The sequence below is a fragment of the Dunckerocampus dactyliophorus genome, chromosome 6, assembly GCF_027744805.1.
Source record: "Dunckerocampus dactyliophorus isolate RoL2022-P2 chromosome 6, RoL_Ddac_1.1, whole genome shotgun sequence".
Taxonomy (NCBI): Eukaryota; Metazoa; Chordata; class Actinopteri; order Syngnathiformes; family Syngnathidae; genus Dunckerocampus; species Dunckerocampus dactyliophorus.
Window position 1 is genome coordinate 6,975,134 of NC_072824.1, and position 20,374 is coordinate 6,995,507.

General features: G+C 40.9%; 1 protein-coding gene and 1 long non-coding RNA gene across 4 annotated transcripts; one reads left to right on the plus strand and one right to left on the minus strand.

The window, feature by feature from the left end:
• Positions 1 to 5,205: 5,205 nt before the first annotated feature.
• On the minus strand, positions 5,206 to 20,191 carry LOC129183296 (uncharacterized). 3 transcript variants are annotated; one of them, XR_008570770.1, is made up of 4 exons: positions 20,117 to 20,191; positions 19,806 to 19,877; positions 9,888 to 9,968; positions 5,206 to 6,784 (listed from the first exon to the last, which is right to left on the minus strand). It is a non-coding gene; the product is annotated as an uncharacterized LOC129183296 (long non-coding RNA). The 3 variants fall into 3 exon arrangements; XR_008570771.1 differs by lacking the exons at positions 19,806 to 19,877; positions 20,117 to 20,191 and adding an exon at positions 10,994 to 11,088; XR_008570769.1 differs by lacking the exons at positions 5,206 to 6,784; positions 9,888 to 9,968 and adding an exon at positions 18,163 to 18,802 and having other exon boundaries at positions 20,117 to 20,181.
• LOC129183295 (homeobox protein OTX1 B-like) lies at positions 11,296 to 16,901 on the plus strand. The gene is made up of 4 exons (XM_054780382.1): positions 11,296 to 11,503; positions 12,724 to 12,887; positions 13,004 to 13,155; positions 15,444 to 16,901. Exons 2-4 carry the CDS (start codon positions 12,791 to 12,793, stop codon positions 16,158 to 16,160), a joined length of 966 nt encoding a protein of 321 aa, XP_054636357.1. The 5' UTR covers positions 11,296 to 11,503; positions 12,724 to 12,790; the 3' UTR covers positions 16,161 to 16,901.
• Positions 20,192 to 20,374: the final 183 nt, after the last annotated feature.

Genomic DNA, 20,374 nt, shown 5'->3' on the forward strand with positions numbered 1-20,374 from the left:
TATATGATATGGTTTGAAAATGGATGTTCTGACTTTACATTTTTTCTCTTTTCAATAAAAATACTTAAAAATAACACATTTTAGAGCTGTAATTGTAACACAGTGAAACTGTCAAGCTTTTTTACATTTTCGCCCAAGGCTATCATACCATCAGAATCTCACATTGCCTCGCCAATAGTTTAACATAAAGAAAAAAAAAGTTCATTCCGCCAACTTTCTTCTGGGCATCCCTGCTCATGTCTTTAAGACAAGACGTGTTTGCATCTACAAGCGATACGAATTTTCCCAAGTTTGTTAATCAGAGGGCTACACGGCGGCCTGGTGGTTAGCATGTTGGCCACACAGTCAGGAGATCTGGAAGATCTGGGTTTGAATCTCCATTGCATGTTTTCTCCGGGTACGCCGGCTTCCTCCCACATTCCAAAAACATGCATGTTAGGTTAATTGGAGACTAAATTGTCCATAGGTATGAATGTGAGTGTGAATGGTTGTTTGTCTATATGTGCCCTGCCATTGGCTGGCGACCAGTCCAGGTCCAGATATTGTTGTTAATAATGTGATGACATCAAAGCGAAACAAAGATTTTTTCCTGCCAAATGCTTGACTTTTTGTTACATTTTGCTGCTGGTAATAACCCGCTATTTTTTTCATTATAGTAGTTTCCTCCTCTCCCCACAAATGTAAACCTTTACCACCTCTGTTCCAAAGAAATCCCACAATCCTTTGCCACTTTTTAAAAGTGGACCCCAGTATAGGGGGTGGCATGGTTGCATTTCCGCTGCTCTGGTAACTGATACGCAACGCAAGTATCAATGTACACATGCTATACATCCACATAACCAGAAGAACCTCAGCTACTGGCTCGACCAAACCCACTTTTGGAAAACAGAAGACAATTCCGGTTGTGTGTATTTTCCCGTTTACGTCTTTCTATGAGTTAATAGTGGGGTTGATACAGGCATATGCCACGGGTGCCGATCAGGTTTTCAGTATATGGAAAATTAAAAAGATGTTTACGTGTATCAAAGGTTTTGACAATATTTACTATACTCTGTTAATGTGTGGAAAGGAAGTGATGTCATCAAACACCTCAATAAAGTTCCTTCGCAGTTTAGCGCTTTTGCACTTTATGCATTGTCACCTTTACCTTGTGCTTTGATGGCACGGTCTTTTCTCAAGATGCTCTTGGCGGCGGCAGCTCCACATGACCACAAACGATGAAAGAACACAACAGCACAAAAAGGTGGAGGCTAGCGGGAGCAGAGGCGGCCCTCCCGGCTCGGCGGCCGCTCGGCCTCGCCGTCCAGCCGGCCCACTCCGACTGTGAGACGACGCTAATCAGATTGCTCTGATCCCTCCGGAGCTTCCCATGTTTTGAACACCTTCAAGGACCACATGGTGCTAGCGGCATAAAGACAACTAAATGAGAAACGGGAAAGGTTTTTTTGTGACGCCTGGGGCCTCTTCGCTTTTCAAGGCGGCCGCCCATTCAGCGCGCTGCCCTGAAAAGAAAAGATAAGAAAAGAGTCCTATAGGGGGTGTGGATGAGTAAACTTGGTAGGAAAATGGCACGACCTGAAGTAATAATCAATTTATGGCCTTTGACGCAGCGAGATTCGTTAGCAGGGAAATTGAAAACCGCGAGGAGAAAAAGGGGCGAGATGCCCAAACATGGCGGCTGTTTTCTCCCAAACGGTGTAATGAGATCACTAACATCTTGAGGCGGCGCCATCGCAGCCAAACAAGGAGATGAAAGGTGAATGGGCCCGGGTTCCCGCTGGCAGTTTCACAAGCACTTTAATAGCATGGCGCCCTGTGGAAGGTTCATATTTAAGAGCTTAATGGCAGGATGCCTTTTGGCTTTTGTCATGAGACTCTCTCATCAGTCCTTTGATGACTACACCTCTCAGGTGAGCTTTGTCTTGTCCTCATCAAACAAACTGTATCATTATGATCAATGTTGGCCCAGCGCTGAAACGTCACTGGAAGTAAAGAGCACCCGGCCTCCAGAGGTCTATGGAGGTGAGCGAGCAGATCGGCCGTCAACACAGAATGTCCATTTTTTGCAATCAATGCCGCGGCTTTCAATGGGGAAGGGGGGGGGCTTTCTACTGAGGATTAGTTTTGGTGACTTAAGAAGGCCGACTACCTCTGTGCCCCCGCCATCTGCGAGTGCACCCCCCCAGCCCGCTGACGGCCAAGCCTTTCACTGCTGCTAACAAGGCATCTCCACAGCACAGACCCACTCCAAGTAATTAAATCAATCCCTTTGTGTCCCCCAATATTCCCCTCCAGTGGGTGGATGGGGTGGGGTGGGCTGGGGCTAGCTGGCCAAGATCTGATTATGGCTCTTCATGCATATTCAGGCCTAAACTTCCAGCACAATCTCAGACATTTTAATACGTGCGTCGGCCTCACGCTTCCTCTTTTTTGTGCGTTTTCCCACTAAACATGTATTTACTTGTCGTCCGAGCACGAGGAGGCGTGTTTGAGAGAAAGCCATAAGATGAGGAGAAGTTAGGGTCGCAGCCCCAAAGACAAATTGGATTAGCAAGTATTGGATTAAAGGTAAAACGGAGGGATAACAAACAAGAAAAGCTGCCTGTGATCACAGGCTTTAATATATTTCTTCTCTCCCTCCTCCTTTTCTCTCTTTCTTTTGGGGGGGACAGAGCCCAGGCTTAAGACAGACTTATTAAAACTGGGATTAATTTGTAATGCTCCCCTAACCCTGAGGGTCAACCACAGATTTGTTATCTAAAGCAAACAGGAAAAAATGTACTAGAACAAGGCAAGGAGGCTTTAAGTGAGTGTCTGTGGGCCTTGAGGGAGATGGAAGCTTTGTGCCGACGCGTCAACCACGAAATATCGACAAGCACCACCACAGGAAACAGTCTGGACCCAAGCAAACAATCATCGTGGACACCAGCCTCATAAAACACGTCAGCAGGAAAAAAACCAAGCAAACTAAGTGACAATCAAGACAGTTTGATAGCTGGAAGTGTAACTGGAAAATCATCTTTAATGAGGAGACCAGTGGTTCCTGCACGCTGTGTTTTTGGGTGATTCTCCAGAAAGGCGCCGGCACTTCGAGGGGCATGATGCACACACTACAGTGATTTGAAGTTATTACCAAATAAAAATATATTGCCAACAGGGGAAAGAGTGTTGAATATTTACATTAGCTCTGATGTGTATAAAACACAATCTGATGTCAATTTCAGCCCGTTTGCGCATCGCCATTTTGTGATATGTAAAGGTTCGTCACAAAGACGATGAAATATTTCATACTTACGTTCGTTGTTCTTTTATTCAGCTAAACACTCTTATGTTATTTACATGACAGCATGTTTCGGGAGTTTATCATCTGTGATGACGTGTCTAGTTAAATGATGATGATTAATAATGATGATGATTAATAGATGTCACTTTCATGACATCTATTAACAATCTAGTTGCATGATGATGTGTCTTATTAATAATGTAGTTACATGATGATTATTATTAATAACAATCCAGTTACATGATGAGTCGTTAATATAATAACGTAGTTACATGATGGTGAGATTAATGAACTGTTTACATGATGACGTGTCTATTAATAGTAATCGATAGGTGATGATTATGAATAATGAAGTGGTTACAAGATGATGATGATTAGCAATAATAATCTACTTACATGATGTCTCTATTGATAACAACCCAGTTACATGAAGTGTATATTAATCATAATCTAGTTCAATGAAGTGTCTATTAATAATAATTTAGGATGTAATAGTGTAGTGGATGTAGCTAGTTGTAGTGGATTAACGTGACTGACTGGTGACAGTGTTCAAATCAATGTATATTAACGCTTTTTAAAGATTAAGTCATTAACATATTGATGACATTTTTGTGCTTGCCTTGGGAGGTTTGAGAGCTGCTCCACTGACAGAAGAACAAGAAGAAGAAGAGCTGCGGGCCTCGTGGTTCTCGTGGTAAAGTTTGGGAGCAAGGCCATCGTCATCATCATCATCGGGAGATAATGTCAAAAAGTGAAAAGTGAGTCATTCAGTTGTTTTTAGGATGCACGGCAGCCAACGCAGATTGATTTTAGCATTCGGCATTGCTGTGGGAGCTCCTCACGGTGATTCCCTCCCGCACCTGATAAGCTAGCTGATCCAAAGTAAATCAATTCTAATTAGTTCTATGTCCTCATAGCCGTCAGCCTGCAGTCATGTGCACATCTGATATCAGCTCATCTGATGATTATTACGTGTGGATTATTGATGGAGGACTTGTCTCTTGTATCAAGGACATGACACTTTTTGTTGCTCTTTTGTCAGCTGGGCTGCAGGCGCCAACGTATGCTCAAACTTAAAATAAAATAATTAAAATAAAATAAAATAAAATACAACCCTGCTGCCAGCAGCAAGTATGCAAGAGATGGAATGTTCGAGTCCACATGAGACATTTCGTTCTGTGATGAACTTGGGTTCAATTCCACCTGCCAATTCTCCTGGCCACCGCTGACCTGTGTCCACACTGATCACACTGATTGTGCTACGACCTGTTTACTTGTCCCATCGCTTCTGCTGTTTTACTGCCATTTCCAATAAAAGGCTGCGGCCACAAACGGCTAACTAGCCACACCTGGTGCAAAGAAACATTGCTCTGACTGCATGTGCCCTTTAGAAAGGCCTTTATTAGCGTATATGACATATGTAATTCATGTAACTGTTGCATACATCAGCGGTGTAATAAACATGTTCCAAATTCAAACACTACAGCAACAACACTGTGTTGTTTTCATTGTCAACAGCTAGTACAGTCTGCAGCAGGGGTGTCCAAACTTCTTCCATGGAGGGGCGCATACTGAAAAATGGACAAATGTGGTGGCCACTTTTATATTCTTCATCTTTATGTTTAATAAGCATGCCAAAATCCATCCAAAGCAGTTCAATACATGCTTTAATAAAAAGCCTGCGTCTCGGCTCTGTTATTTGTATTCTATTCATGTCCGTGTGTCCGACACGGGGGCGATTTACAGCCTGAAGCTTGTTTTTTTTATTGGCCCATGGCATATTAAAAAAAAAAAAACATTAAACACAGTCTGCATCAGAACATAACAGCATGATTCGGGCCACAGTGAAAATAAAAGAAAAAGTTCAGAGGAAAATGTTGTTTGCTGTGTACAGTTTTTTTTTTAAAAGCATTGACCTCAATTTGGATGTTCTAAAATAATTGAAATACAACTGCAAATTCAACTTAAAAAAACACTGCAGTCCATCATCTACAATTATAATTGTCTTGAACTATCCCAAAACAAATCATATTAACCAGGAATTATTGGAATCATTTTTTAAAATGACAGGTTAGAAAACCATCAGTATGAATGTGAGTGTGAATTGTTGTTTGTCTATATGTGCTCTGTGATTGGCTGGCGACTAGCTGGGATAGGCTCCAGCATACCACCGGGACCCTAGTGAGGACCAGCAGCATAGAAAATTAATGAATGAATGACTGAAAGTTACAAAACTTAAAAAAAAAAAGTAAAAATCACTAAATAAATGTATTCATATGATAGCTGTGGTATCGCGGGGGTATGCTGGCACCTACCCCAGCTGGCCATGGACGAGAAGCAGGGTACACCCTGGACTGGTCCATAAAAAAATTATTAAAGAAAATAATGAGACAACTACTTACTTAATGATCACTGTCAATTTCATAGGAGCTGATCAATCCTTTCCATCTTTATCCTTGATGATTGTCGCAACATTTGAGCGGCTTAGACCGGTCATGCAGCCAATGCTGATCAGCATTTCTCCACTTTCTGAGTACTTTACGACGCCTAATTTCACTTTTCACTGTCACTTTCCATAGCTTACACTCCTAGGACGACCACGTATTCTTCTGCCGTGCGCACGCAACTAGTTCTGTGTTTCTTTTTGTACAGTATTAATGATTCATAATTTATGGGAAAGTGTTGTAACACGAGGACTGCTTATCATATCTTGACTTACACAGGAAGTGGCCCTTAAATGAAAAATGTTCACTATGCTGCCCCTGGTGGAAGAGTTTGGACAGCCCTGCTAGACAAATATAATTGATGTGGAGGAAAAACAGATCTTCAGCTAAACAGTCTAAAAAAATCAAGGCGGTAAACATGAGGACCAATGTGGCCCGGCCATGGATTGGTCCACTTTTAGTTTCTCGTGAATGTATTTGTCTCTTAAAAGTTGATGTGGTGCAGGACCACTTTGGAGTCTTTCCAGCTCTGATAAGCTCTTTAGGCGTTGACAATCAATATGTAATCCTGTGCAGGAGCTTATCCGCCGGACCGACCGGGACTTTCGTGAGCCTTTGTTTGGTTCGGGTCGTCTGATGGTTCTGTGCTGCACATTGATTAGCCGCACTGCTACAATCCTATCATGAAGATGGAGAAAACTCTAGTCTGGACTCACCTGCCGACAAGACCAGACCAGGGCTTCTGGCCTCCTGAACACTGTGGGCCTGCCTGGGGGCGCTATGAAGACAAGTCCAGGCGTCATTAGCTTTGCTTCTTCTTTGACTTTTAGTTCTCCAAGACTCAAGCATGAGGTGGCTGATGAAAGGAGCCGATGACGTCATGTGTACCATCGTGTCCAAACATCTTCTCATTTGCATTTGGGCGCAAAGATTGTCGGTCTTCAATATTTCGATGTGGAGTGAGCGTGCATTCCTCAGTCGTAGCAGCGCTCACATGGTTACCACGGCAACGCTTTGTTGGACATTTGTGAATGGACACAAGTTTAAACGTGATCGCCTGAGGAACAACACAGTGAAAGAGACAAGAACGGGGTGGGGGTGAGGGGAAGCATAATCCTAAAAGGATTGGAAGTTAAACCCCCCATCCCAACCCAACACACACAGAGTGTTGGGGGGTGATGGGTACTGGACGGGGTCAGTTGGTCTCATGGTTCTGGTGTCTGATTCCACGCCCCCGTCCCTCCACCCCCTCTTCATTGGTTGTGTTCTTAATGAGAGGGGCGGGGACACTGTGGCTTTGACGGACGGTTTCACCGAGCCCTCTCTGAATTGGTGCTGCTGGTACTGGTTCTGGTACTGCTGCACAAACAAACTTCACTAATGTAAGAAAAAACCACCGCGCCGTGCCGGGCCGAGTCAGATGGGAAGAGTCCCGCCGGCACTGCTAGAGTTTCAAGCTCACATTTAAGCTCCGCCTCTGTGTCTAGGCACCAGCAGCACTTTTAAGGGAGAAAAAAAGTGTCTAACTCTAACACGCAGGTGAGAGCAGGTGAGAGGACACCACAAAGATGATTAGCGGAGGGAAAGTTCAAGCATGAAACAATTTCTACTGGACCTTCGGACTCAACTGTGTGTGTGTGTGCGCGTGTGTGTGTGTTCCTGAGGTGTATTCCATGGAGGAATGGTGTTCAGTGTTTGGACCTGACATTGCATAGCACCACAAGCACCAGCACTTTTTATCATTTTTAGGAAAACAAAGAAAAGCTAAAAACCAACTGCTGCCGGTGTCATCATACTCTAACTTGCTCGTTAGTTAAATTCATATTATACTTCTTTATTTCACTTCTTCTTACACTTGTATAACACTTAAGAATGTTAAAATGTGACTTCAGAGTTTGCCTGTAGACTAGAAAGGTTAGTCCAATGTAAATATGCTAATTAATGATATACAGAACGTCCTGCATGTCGACTTTGTGTTAAAGTGTCCAATTCCTATTATTATTATCATGATTTAACAAGGGCAATATCAATATGTTCATCATTTTCATATATTCATCATTTGTTAGTTTATGTGGTGTGTGCTAAGCATGAACCCAGTAAAGTAGTTTCACTTTCCGTGGCAAATTTCACTTGTGGCTGTTACAGTCCGCTTGCATCGGTGCCAATGGGACACTGACACTAAACTTCACTCGTGTTTATGGAGGTTTTTTTTAAATAACAGAGTGGGGCAAGTGTGCATTTTTTAAAATACCTGTGTTCTTCTCTGTTCATTCCTGCTAGAAATGTTTACTTTCTGAAGGCCGTGAATGTGTCCCCGACGGCTGATTGGATGAGCCAGGAAAAGATGGGGGGAGATGGCTGTGGATATACGACTATGGTTGTTTTAGCGTGGATGTTATTTTCAATAAAGTGATTGTTGTCAAGCACGTCTTCAGTCATCCTCTCAACGTCCGGCCAAAAGCTACAGCATTTTATATCCACACAGAAACATCACAATCAAACCCGGAAGAGTTTGCAGCTGTGGAATGGGCGGATTACGTGTTTCCCGGCATGCTTTGCTGTTGTTAAAATTATAATTTTTGCCAGGCTTATGCCTCTTTAAAGTGTTATTTTGTACAGACGGGTTACAATAGTTTTGAAGTGGTGTCGTTCTTAGTCGTGGACAGTTAAACTATTGTTACTTTGAGTCCGAATCTGGCACCTTTAGTAACAATAATGGTGCAGTTAGTGCTATATATATATATATATATATGTATAATACTGTGGCCAATTTAGTTCAGTAACGCTATGGGCAAAGTTCAAACTGACAGAATTACTTTACAGTTGTCCCTTGCAATAATGCAGTTTAATTATTGTCTTTGTTTTTTCAAAAAATAATTAGTTAATAAATTATCACTGTTTTGTGGTTGACTGTGGCGTATTATTAGTCAAAAAATATTGAAAGACAAAGGTGTATGTAATATTCTGGCCACTAGGCATCAGTAATGTTCCATTATTGAGACATGACATTAGATTACCATCACACTGCATGGAGCCAGCCAAGGCATGTCCAACATGATAGAGTGAAAATAAGTTCTCCTCCAATTTCGTGTGGAAGTGGTACATTTTTTACTTCTTTGTCCATCTTCCCCACTCCGTTTTAAACCCTTTCTTAAGTTTAGAATATTGTAAATATACTGCAAGCTAACTAGTTAGCTCGCGAGCTTGCTAATGTTTAAAGCCATGGCCGTCTCTTGTGTCCCTGCAGTGATCCCCTGGCCTGCACATTACTGTTGAAAAATGTGGCATAAACAAAGAATAATAGGAGTGTAAATAGGAGTGTTTCATGACTACAGGGCTCTAATAATGGTAAAGATTTAATTTAGAAGATCGTGAACAGAAATGTTCCATTTATTAATATTGAATCCTACTTCGGAGAAATTCACTTATTATGGTCTGGAACCAATTAACAGCAATAAACAAAGGATCAACGTATTGTGCAGATTATCGTAAGCACATTGTTTGATGAGTATGGCACAACTTGATGCCAAACTTTTCCAAACAGTTCCGCGGGCCACATAAAATTATGTGGCGGGCCAAATTTCTTCTGCGGGCCTTGAGTTTGTGTGCTAAGAAGTCAGACTATATTTTTGCATTTTTTCCATCGTCAGAATTTGCCGAAGGCCAATAAAAAACAAGCTGCAGGCCACAAATGGCCCCTTGACCGCAATTTTGACAGCCCTGATTTTGCATTATTGCCTGTGGGAATAATTGTGTCTAAATGCAAGCAACTCTGAGGTTGTCCCAGAACAGACAAGTGTAGATGATCTTAAAAGCTGATGTATAGTGAATGTATCCAAAACAACATTTTTGCTGCTTCAACCTAGCTAGCACTTCTCCGCAGCACGTCATGTTTGTCCTCATATACACGCTGGCAGAACAAAGTGCTGTCGTGCATCTTGAATTGTGGAGCAATGAGACAGCTCACTTTTAAGGGCACTACATGTACACTGACAAAGTTTTCATCATTTATGACACAGGTGAGCACGCTAACAATGAATACCTAACATAAACTGCCAACATACACAAGATTACTAAGATTATTCACGACCTCAATCATAAAAAAAAATCTGTTTTCAGTTCTAACTGTATTTGGAAAGAAGTGGTTAGCTTTGTCATACCTGGACCCCAGCAGCTCTTGTCCTAATGCATGCACACATGCCCCTCTGTCTTCCTGCCCAGCTTGTCTTTCTCCTTGCAGCCTGCACACAAACACACACTGCTTTACTTTCTCTTTGCTAAAGTCCACATAAGTGGCAGCATCCTCTGACATTAGTGACAAGCTCAGATTTACTGCGTGGATCGACAACAAGAGCAAGGACAAGGGAAGCCCACCAGCACCTCCTCACACACACTCTGGGCCGCCTGATCCCAGGATTTACTGGCTTAGTATTAAGAAAATACTCCAGCAATTTGGGATTAGAGTCCCCAAAACCCCCACAATAACGACAACTCAGTCCACTTGATATCTTGATACTTGTGGTCAACATGTGGATTAGCTGACATGTAGAACACAGTCTTTTTCTTCCTTCATCACATTCACTTTCAAGGCCTCATTTTCACCTTGCTGTTTTGCACTTTTATTTATTTCCAACTTTTTCTTCGGCTACATGAAGTCACCAAAATATTACAAACCACTGCAAACAATATCAGCATCATATTAAACATATTTTTTAAAGAATATCTTTTCGAGAGGCAATATTATTAGCTTTGTAAAGGAAGATAGAAGAAAAAAGCAAAGTTTATCTTGTAAAAGGCATTTACGTGCATCTGTCACAAGTTATGACAAGTGAAATAGCTATATTATTATTATATTCATGCATAGTGTACTTTTTTGTCATTAAAATGTTAAAATGTTGGTTACATTTTGGTTAACTAAAAACAGTGTTTTTTTATTACAGATGTTTTAATTTAAATAAAAAGATAAATGATTTTATTTTAAGATGCTTTAATTGTGTGGTGTTTTTACTTCAGATGTTTTCATCTAAGTAAGACAGTGGTGGTTTTGTTTTAGATGTTCTAAATTAGCTAAAGAAAACTTGTCGCTTTATTTGAGATGTTTTTTTAAAAACAGTGGTGGTTGTATTGGAGATGTTTTAATTTAGGATTTAAGTTTGTACACTCCTTTAAGCTAGGTGGTTGGATAAAATCGAAAATGCTGTTATTTAGGACAAAAAAAGACATGTCACCGACTTTAGGTGCGAGGAAACATTAATTAAACACAAACCTTATGAGTTGTAGTAGAAATGTGAGAGTGGAGTTGCAGAAAATCAACTTTTTTGTCGTTGCTGTGTTCTCGCGGACGTCGCGCTTCAAGTCAACTTTGTCAGCGAAACTTTTTTGCGCGTCACGTGAACACAGTTTACGACAAGTGGGTGGGAGCTTCGTGATCAATCTGGGAATCTGATTGGGCGTTCAGGTCGCCAGGGGATATGAGAACGCGCTGTGATTGGCTGATGTAAAGAAGGCCAGCTGCTTGCTTGGCTCTTAGGCCAGATCAGGATAGACCAGCGTCAATCAGCGGCTGACAGAAGAGATGCCTGAAGGACCAAAATACTTTTAAAGAAATTGGTATTTTACCTTTTTTTAAATACACTTTAACTCTTTTTTATTGGTTCTGGGACAAACGAAGTTGATTAAAACCTCCTCGATGTGGATATTTGATTTTGTTTTTATGAGGATATCATCGCTTTGACTTTTAGCAGGATTATTTTTTTAAGGAAACCAGCAAAGAAAGGTGAGATTATACTTGACTTGATTTAATTTTTCAAATTTGCCATGACCACATCAACATCCATGAAATAATTATTCCATTGCACTGCAAGTTTTATTGAGTTTTCTTCAGTAAATGTAAATGTGAGAGAAGTGGGGATGGAAATACAAACAGCAGCCATTTAGCATAATAAAAGTTTGTCATTAGTCAACAATAGTGCTGATAGTCGCCCTGTAGATCTCATCTCAATTGTTATGGGATGCATTTGCACACAACATCGCTGGCTTCGGGCCCTTCCTGCGGTGATGGAAATTACTGCTTCTTCTTCTCTTGTTGTTCCAACAAGGCAACATTCTCCTGCTAATTCTCTAACTACATTGTTTTTCACTAACATTGACACTATTCAACACGCAAGTCATTATGCGCAACATCTCAATCTATTTAGTTTTTGTTTCAATATTCAACTCCTCTTTCAATTGAAATTACACTCCTCATTGGTGCTACGTTTTAATTAGGACAGAAATCTCTTTCAATGGAATAGTCATTTTTACAATTATTTAATAAATTATCCAAATGAGCAATCCATTATATTTTAAGACGTTAAGTTAATTATTCAAACCGACACTGAAGAAACAAAACTGGAAGTGCGTTTAAATCATGAATGCGTTTTAACGAACAATATAAAATAATTTCATGACAGGTAAAAATGTGTGTGACTAATTGCCAAGTATGAATTCAAACATGAAGATGAGCGGATATAACTTTTTAACGTTTTTAAAAAATTTTAAATGTTTGAAATTCAACACATTGAAGGGTAAATGGAGGTAATTTAACGCCTGTATTTTTATGAATGTGTTCCACTATCGAGTATTCTTTTGAGTCTTGACAGGCCTGTTAAAATAAATATGATGTATTCAACCTCATCTGAGCATACAAATAATAATAATCACCTGGAAGAATAGTATTTCTTGTTTAGAATATATTCATTCATTCTGTTCGTTTTGTGTAATCATTTGGCTAATTGAAACACAATTAAAATGTGAAATATTGTAGAATGTAGAAATGTATGCAGGGAAAAATTTCACATATGGAAGGTCGAGCAGAACTTTGTGGGACAGCAATTGATTTTTTTTTTAAGAAAGAGAAAAGTTGCGTGGAAGTTTGAGGCCCATGCGTCACGAAATACAAATAAAAGCAGAAAATGTGAAATATTTGTAATGAAATAAATGTCCTGTCCCGTGCAGCAGGACGTCTCCAGGGGATCTGATTTTTCTTCCCCGGCCGGACCGAGCAGGTCTCCCCGCCTGGAGCATGATGTCTTACCTCAAACAGGGCCCGTACGGCATGAACGGACTGGGCCTGAGCGGAGCCGCCATGGACCTGCTGCACCCTTCAGTGGGGTACCCTGGTGGGACCACCTTAACCTTCACCTTTCACCCTTTCTACTTTTAAGAACATTTATTTCAGGTCGATCATGCTGCAAGAATGTGATGAAGCTGTGTCCTCTCGTGCTCACTCTTGCAGCGAACCCTCGGAAGCAGCGCAGGGAGCGGACCACCTTCACCCGAACGCAACTGGACATCCTGGAGGCTCTGTTCGCTAAGACCCGCTACCCAGACATCTTCATGCGGGAGGAGGTGGCCCTCAAGATCAACCTGCCCGAGTCCAGAGTGCAGGTCAGTGTCGATCCGAACCGAAAAAGTTTTAATACTAATTACAATTGTAAAAGGGCGTGACTGATAAGGACATTTAAAGCTGGCAAACTTTTAGGAATTAATTAGGCTGCATATCAATAATAATCAGAATTTAAAAGGATGCAAAGCATGTTTTTTTTGTATCGACAAGATAAGCGTTCATAAATGAGAGCTTTTTTAATGGTCATTCAAACAGACACTTTGAAGATACAGATAGGGAAATTGGAAAACAAAGTATATTATTTTTATTTACAGATAATTCGTTACAGCCGATTTGGGTGAAAGGATGACAAAAATGTCTCCAAGAAAATGGCTGCAAAGTAAATTCAACAAAATGACTTTTCAAATGCAAGAGATGTACTTGAAACGTGCTCCTATAGTGGAGCCTTTAAGTTTGAGCACATTCATTCTGGAATTCTAGTCTACCTCGGATTTGTTTCAATTTAGATTTTTGTTTTAAATAATGTAAATGTTACTGGTCTAAAAAAGCTTTACAGGCAAGGTTGAAGTCGCAGTAGTGTCATACAAATGTAAAAAGATGTGAAGCGGTGTTAAAAAATGTTAACTTTGCTAACAAGTGAGTTAGCCTATGGCAGGTGTGTCCAAACTTTTTCCATGCACTGAGAGCCACATAGTGAAAAATGAAAGGATGCAAGGCCCACTTTGATATTTAGTAAATATGCCTAGAAGTTATATATATTAAAAAAAACAGGATCCCAGCTTTGTGTTATAGGTGAAAAAGCCTATTATTAGTATCAACTTCACTCTTTGTTCTCATTTTTCCCATTTTTGCTGTTTTTAAAAAATTATTTTAGTTTGTAAATACACAGGACTTGATGGAAATGTCCTTTGTGCCAATAGATGGTAATCACATGAGGCCTTAATGTTGAGAGTGGCGTGGGAACTTTATCAGCCACTGGAAGGTTGTACATTTTAGTAGTGTACCTTTGACTCAGTGGGTGTTTCGGCCTTTCAGCACTAAACACCCTCATCAAAGGCAAATATTTCAACTTTTATCTGAAATAATCTTTGTAAATTTTCTTCTTGCTCTATTATGTCTTTATTAAAAGTATATTTTTCTTTTATTCCCATATTAAAACTTTTTCCCCAGGGTAATTTTCTAAAAATCACACCTTTTTTTTTTTTAAGCGTTCTTTTCTTTAATATTTAAACTCTATTAGAATTATTTTTCCTCATAATAGCACACGTTTGTTCTCGTACAATTGCGCCTTTTTTCTTGTTAGAACGCAACTTTTTTCTTTTAATATTTTTACTATATTCTCGTAAAATTACAGCGTTTTTTCATCTCTGGTGGGTTTTTTCTTCTCCCAGCTATTTAAACTTTCTTCTTTCACATTTTGTTCTTGTAATTATGACTTTATTTCCATAATATTTTGACTTTATTCTTGTAACATTAAAACATTTAACAAAAATGACAGCTTTATTGTTGTTTTGTTTATGTTTCATAATATTATGACTTAAAAACCCGTCTTTCTTTAATATTTAATCTTTGTTAAAATGATTTTATTTTTCCTCACAATATTACATTATTCTTTTAAAATGACTTTTTCTCGATAGATTACAAGTTTTTTCTCTTAATATTTTGACCATTATTCTTGTAAAATTACTGATTTTTCTATTTTTGCAATTGTTTTTTTGTTTTGTTTTTTTGTTAACTCGTATTTTTTCAGAATGTGCAGCAGGCCAATAAAAAATGGCCCCCAAATGGCTCCCGGGCAACACTTCAGACACCCCTGGCTTGTGGCACGTCTTTCAGTGTTACATAACTTCTGTCTATATTCTTCTTGTAAAGTTTGTGTGACTTTAGTGGTGTAAAAAGTTTTGTTTTAGTGGATCCAAATGTTCTGACCTCAGGGTCAGAAGTTCTACTGTCCAGGGTGTCCCTTAAGTCTGGACACACTAGTTAAAATCCATATACTGTAGTTTGCAATTAAATTATTATTTTTTAAATCTTCTCTTTTAAATGTGTCAATTTTAATACGTTATACTCATAAATATATATTTTTTAAATTACAATTTAACATTTTTGAAATTACTTAATTTTAATGTTTTAAAATAATTATTAGTTTTAATTATTCATTTCATGAAACATTTAATGAAACCTTTCTGTGTATCACTGTATATGTGTATATTATATGTCCAAAGAATGAGAAACTGTGTGTTGAATGTCCCTCATACAAAGGTGAAAGGTCATGGTTGTGTAGTGTTGGCGTGCAAGCAGTGCTGACCTTTGACCTGTGTGTGGTCAGGTGTGGTTCAAGAACCGGAGGGCCAAATGTCGCCAGCAGCAGCAGCAGAGCAGCAGTAAAGTAAAAGCACTGAAGAAGAAGTCGTCTCCCAGCAGAGACAGCAGCGGTTCAGACAGCAGTGGACAGTTCACGCCCCCCGCCGTCTCAAGCTCCGCCTCCTCCTCCTCAGCAGGCCTGATCAGCACCTCTTCGTCTGTCAGCACCCCCGTGTCGTCCATCTGGAGTCCGGCGCCCATCTCCCCAACGCCAACCACGCTGCCAGACCCCGTCCAGCCCACAGCCACCTCCTGCATGCAACGCGCCGTGTCCTCCGCTTCCGGAGGGACAGCATCCTACCCGGTGTCTTACAGCCAAACGGCTGCGGCGTATGGTCAGGGCTACACGGCCTCAGCATCCAGCTCCTACTTTGGTGGCATGGAGTGTGGCTCATACCTGGCGCCCATGCACGCCCACCAGCTCAGCCCCATGTCGAGTGGCACCATGTCGGGTCACGCCCACCACCACCACATTGCACAGACATCAGGCCACCACCATCACCACCACCATCACCCACCACACCCCCATCAGGCGTACGGTGCTGCCAGCTTGTCCTTCAACTCCTCGGACTGCCTGGACTACAAAGAGCAGACGGCCGCCTCGGCCTGGAAACTCAACTTCAACACCTCTGAATGTTTAGACTACAAAGATCAGGCGTCATGGCGCTTCCAGATGCTGTGACCTCCTTCTCGAGTCATCTGCTGTTGCCGTGACAGTGGAGACCAGGTGGATATGTCCATGACTCAGGGGAGGAAGAAGGAAGAGGGTCTGGGCCATGATTCTTCTTCCAGTCCAGAACTTTCAAGAAAACTTCCTGAGGATTTATTCTTCCAACAAGAAATCCTCCAGAGACAAGGTGGACTTCCATGATGCTGCTAAGACTTCCAGTTTGACCACTTCCACCTCATCCAGAACCCTGTGGCCCTTTTGTGAGGGTCCACTGGAGAGTGACTTGCAGCACTTGTGTGTCAGCGCATACATTGTCATACTTGTTCTTTTCAAAATGTCAATTAGACATCAAGTTTTTATAATAAAGTCAAAGTATTCAAACCTCTTTCTATCTCGTGTGACCACCATTTGTCTCAATCTAGAGCATCCCAAACATGCTATGGTACAGCCTGCTGGCCACGCAAGAACTGGGATGTTTTCAGCTTCCGGAAATTGTGTACAAAGCCTTGAAACTGGGGCCGTGCATTATCATGCTGCTACATGAGCCAACAATGAGCCTCAGTCTCAGGATGCCATGAATAAAATACACCTGTGTTTGTTGTGTGTAACATACGTCGGCTCACACCATAACTCCACTGCCACCATGGGTCACTCTATCCACAACGCAATATTATGTGCACAATATTTGAGAGAGTTCGGCCTTTTATGTAGATAGAAAAGGTTTTAGATCTTGGAGGTCAGCTCATGAGAAAATGGGAGCAAAAAAGTGTTGCGTTTACATTTTTGTTGGGTGTAAATAAAATCTTGTCAAATGACAACTTCTCATAATAACATTGTCCTTTTCTACAATTGCAACTCTTTGCTAGTGAAATTCAGACATTTCTCTCACATTTCAACTTGAAAAATTGCATTTTCTTCTTCACAAGATTGCAACTTTTTTTCTCACATGACTTTCATCTTGTAAAAATTGCAATTGCTTGTAAAATTCGGATATTTTTGTGAAATATTCAGACTTTTTTCTCTTAAAATTGCAATGCTTTCTCATAAAAACTTTTTCCCAGAACTTTTTTCTCGTAAAATTGCGACTTTCATCCGACCGAACCAGAAACTGAAACCAGCAAAAGCAACAAAATGGAGAACAGTGAAGCATACAAGCGTATTCAAAAGTCAAATTGCATGTCGAATACGACAAATTCATACATGTTGGCAGTTCTGCGCTCATATTGAAAGTCCTCCCTGCCTCTCACACCCCCCATTACACCCCTAACAGCCATACGTGGGCGATCTTCTATACTGAGTTATTTGTTGGACACTGAAGTTGTTCCAGATGCTCAAACGAAACAACAAAACATCATCTGACTTCAGAGGAGTGTCATGGCAGAAGATTCTAGAACAGAGAACTTTGCATGATCTTTCACCCCCAGCGAAGGAACCTGACACACACAAACACACAAAAGTGCACGTGTGTTGCCTCAAAACAACACCCGACCCTGCCTCAGTAGGAGGCGAAACTTAGACACCAAGCAAAACCCTGTCAATCATCTTTGCTGAGCTGCGATTGGTCCAGTGTGTCTTTGTGTCCATGGTGGGCTGATCTGGTCATGTGACACCTGCAATCACACCTGGGACAGCCGCAGTTAGCGCTACAAGACGAGCTAACGTCAAGCTGAAATTGGCATCTTTCAAATCCCTCTCAGCGGTGGAACAAAGTGAAGGTCGTGTCAATGTCAGTCCCTGAGGAAGATCAGACGCTCCTTGTGGCGGCGAGCTTGCAGGTTCGCAAACATGTCCGCTAGCGTGTTTGCTTGTCTGTGGACACAAACGCACGACTCATCTGATCCCTGGAAAAAAGGGACAAATCACGATTCTAATTAACCGTGGCCCCGCCTCCTGTGGTGTTCTTCCAGCAGCTGGACAAACAACATGGCGTCCAGGCTGGGCTACACCCCGCTGCGCTTTGGCGGCGTGCGGCGCTGCCGTGTAAAAACACCAGGCGGGATTATTTACGGCGTTAAAACAAACACGTCTTCAGTCGTCCAAACGTCCCTCAGCAGATGATCCGGTCCTGCTGATGCCAGTGTCGCCGTGGCGATGACAAGACTCAGCTTTGAGGTGACTTTGACGACTCTGAAGCTCAACTTCGTTTAGGTGATGACACTCCAAAGACATCATCATCATTGTGTTGTCTCCTTTGCAAACAGCAAACAAGGTTGTAAAAGAATGTTCTACAAGATGTCTTGTTAGAGCCAGGACAAATGAGGACTAAAGGCTGAGACACGGGCTAAGGCAGGGTGTCAAAATTTTTGCCAGCGAGGGGCACGTAGTGAAAAATGAAAGGATGCAAGGGCCACTTTGATATTTTTAACAACAAATGTACATATGCAGGCCGCACGGTGGTCTAGTGGTTAGCATGTTGGCCAACACAGTAACAGTCTGGAGATCGGGAAGAACTGGGTTCGATTTTCACTTGGGCATTTCTGTGTGGAGTTTGCATGTTCTCCCCGTGTGTGTGGGGGTTTTCTCCAATTTCCTCCCACATCCAAAAACATGCATGAATGGTTGTTTGTCTATATGTGCCCTGCCATTGGCTGGCGACCAGTCCAGGGTGTACCCCGCCTGTTTCTCGAAGTCAGCTCCAGCATACCCACGCGACCCTAATTAGGAGAAGCGGTACAGAAGATGGATGTACATATGCTGTATACACTGTATATACAGTATATTTCAAGAAAAAACTTTATCTCAGCTTTGTGACGTACAGTAGGTGAAAAAACATACTATCGGTATTATGAACTTCGGCCTCTTTTTTTTCCCAAATATTTCAACTTTCTTCTTAAACAATCCTCGTGAATTTTCGTCTCCTAATCGTACGACTTTATTCCCATAATAGTTTGACTTCATTGCCATTTTATCATAACTTTTTCCCCAACCAATGGCAATTTTCCAAAAATTACAACTTTATTTTGTTTAGTTTGTTTCTCATAATGTTACAACTTGAACATGCTGCAACAAAAACGAACATGCTACTAAAATGACATTATTTTTCGATGATACGAGTTTATTCTCGTAACATTGTAATATCTCGTCTATATTCTTATTTTTTTATTCTTATAGAGCTGTTTTTTCCATTTCTGCTGTTGTTTTTTTAATTTTCCAACTATTACAACATTCTCCTCGTACATTTTCTGCTTGTAATTCTGACTTCATTCCCATATTTTGACTTTATTATCATAACATTATAACTTTTCCCGTGTCTTTATTTGTCGTTATGTTGTACTTGTTGTAATATTTCAACTTTGCAACTAAAATGATGTTTTTTTCCTCATAATATTATGATGTTATTCTCATTATTTTTTTTTTTCTCCTAATAGTTTGACTTCATTCTTGTAGAATTATTGCTGACCTTTCCAGTTTTACGGCTGATAGTTTTTTTTTGTTTTCTTGTTATATTATATTTTCCACTAAACAGCTGTGGACCACAAATGCCCCCCCGGGCCGGACATTGGACGTATGCTGAAAGCTCTTTCTACAAACAAACTCATAAAAATAAGTATCATCTTGCGTTTCCTCTTCTTTCAAAATACAGTGGTACATAGGTTCAGGAATCCTGGACCCCATGAAAAAAAAAATCACCTTGTCATTGAACACAGTGTTGCTCACCTTCTTCACTGGGACAGGGAGGCGTAACGCTATGGGGAGACAGGGCTGCTGCTGACTCATTTGTTGTTAAATCTGGTAAATGGGGGACGGACAACTGATTTAATAGCGCATGCTAAACATTTACCTGCGCTGGTTAAATGTTAGTTAAAAAGGAGTGAGAAGTAGACTAACACAACAGGCTAACACTCTGCTAGCTTATTTCATTGTGGACATTAAGCTAACAGGTTCAATTCCACGACACACAGACTGGCTAGGCTACAAAAAAACAGGTCACATATTGAAACCAATTTTGTTTGCCTTTCTTCTCTCACCTTTCTCTCTTTCATTTTTTCACTCCCAGACGTTATTTTACTAGGCACTGGCAGCATTGTTTCTCTCTGCTCTGCTGCAACTTCCAACTGACAGCTGCAGCTAGGAAGCAAGGTGAATGTAGTAGTGGACCAAACCATTTCATGTAGCTATAGGTGGGTGGTCAGTCAATATGGAAGTTTACTTTTGGTCAGTGTGGATATATAACTGTTACTACGAAATACAAGAGATGGTTTTAATCGTTTTCTGACTATATTTTT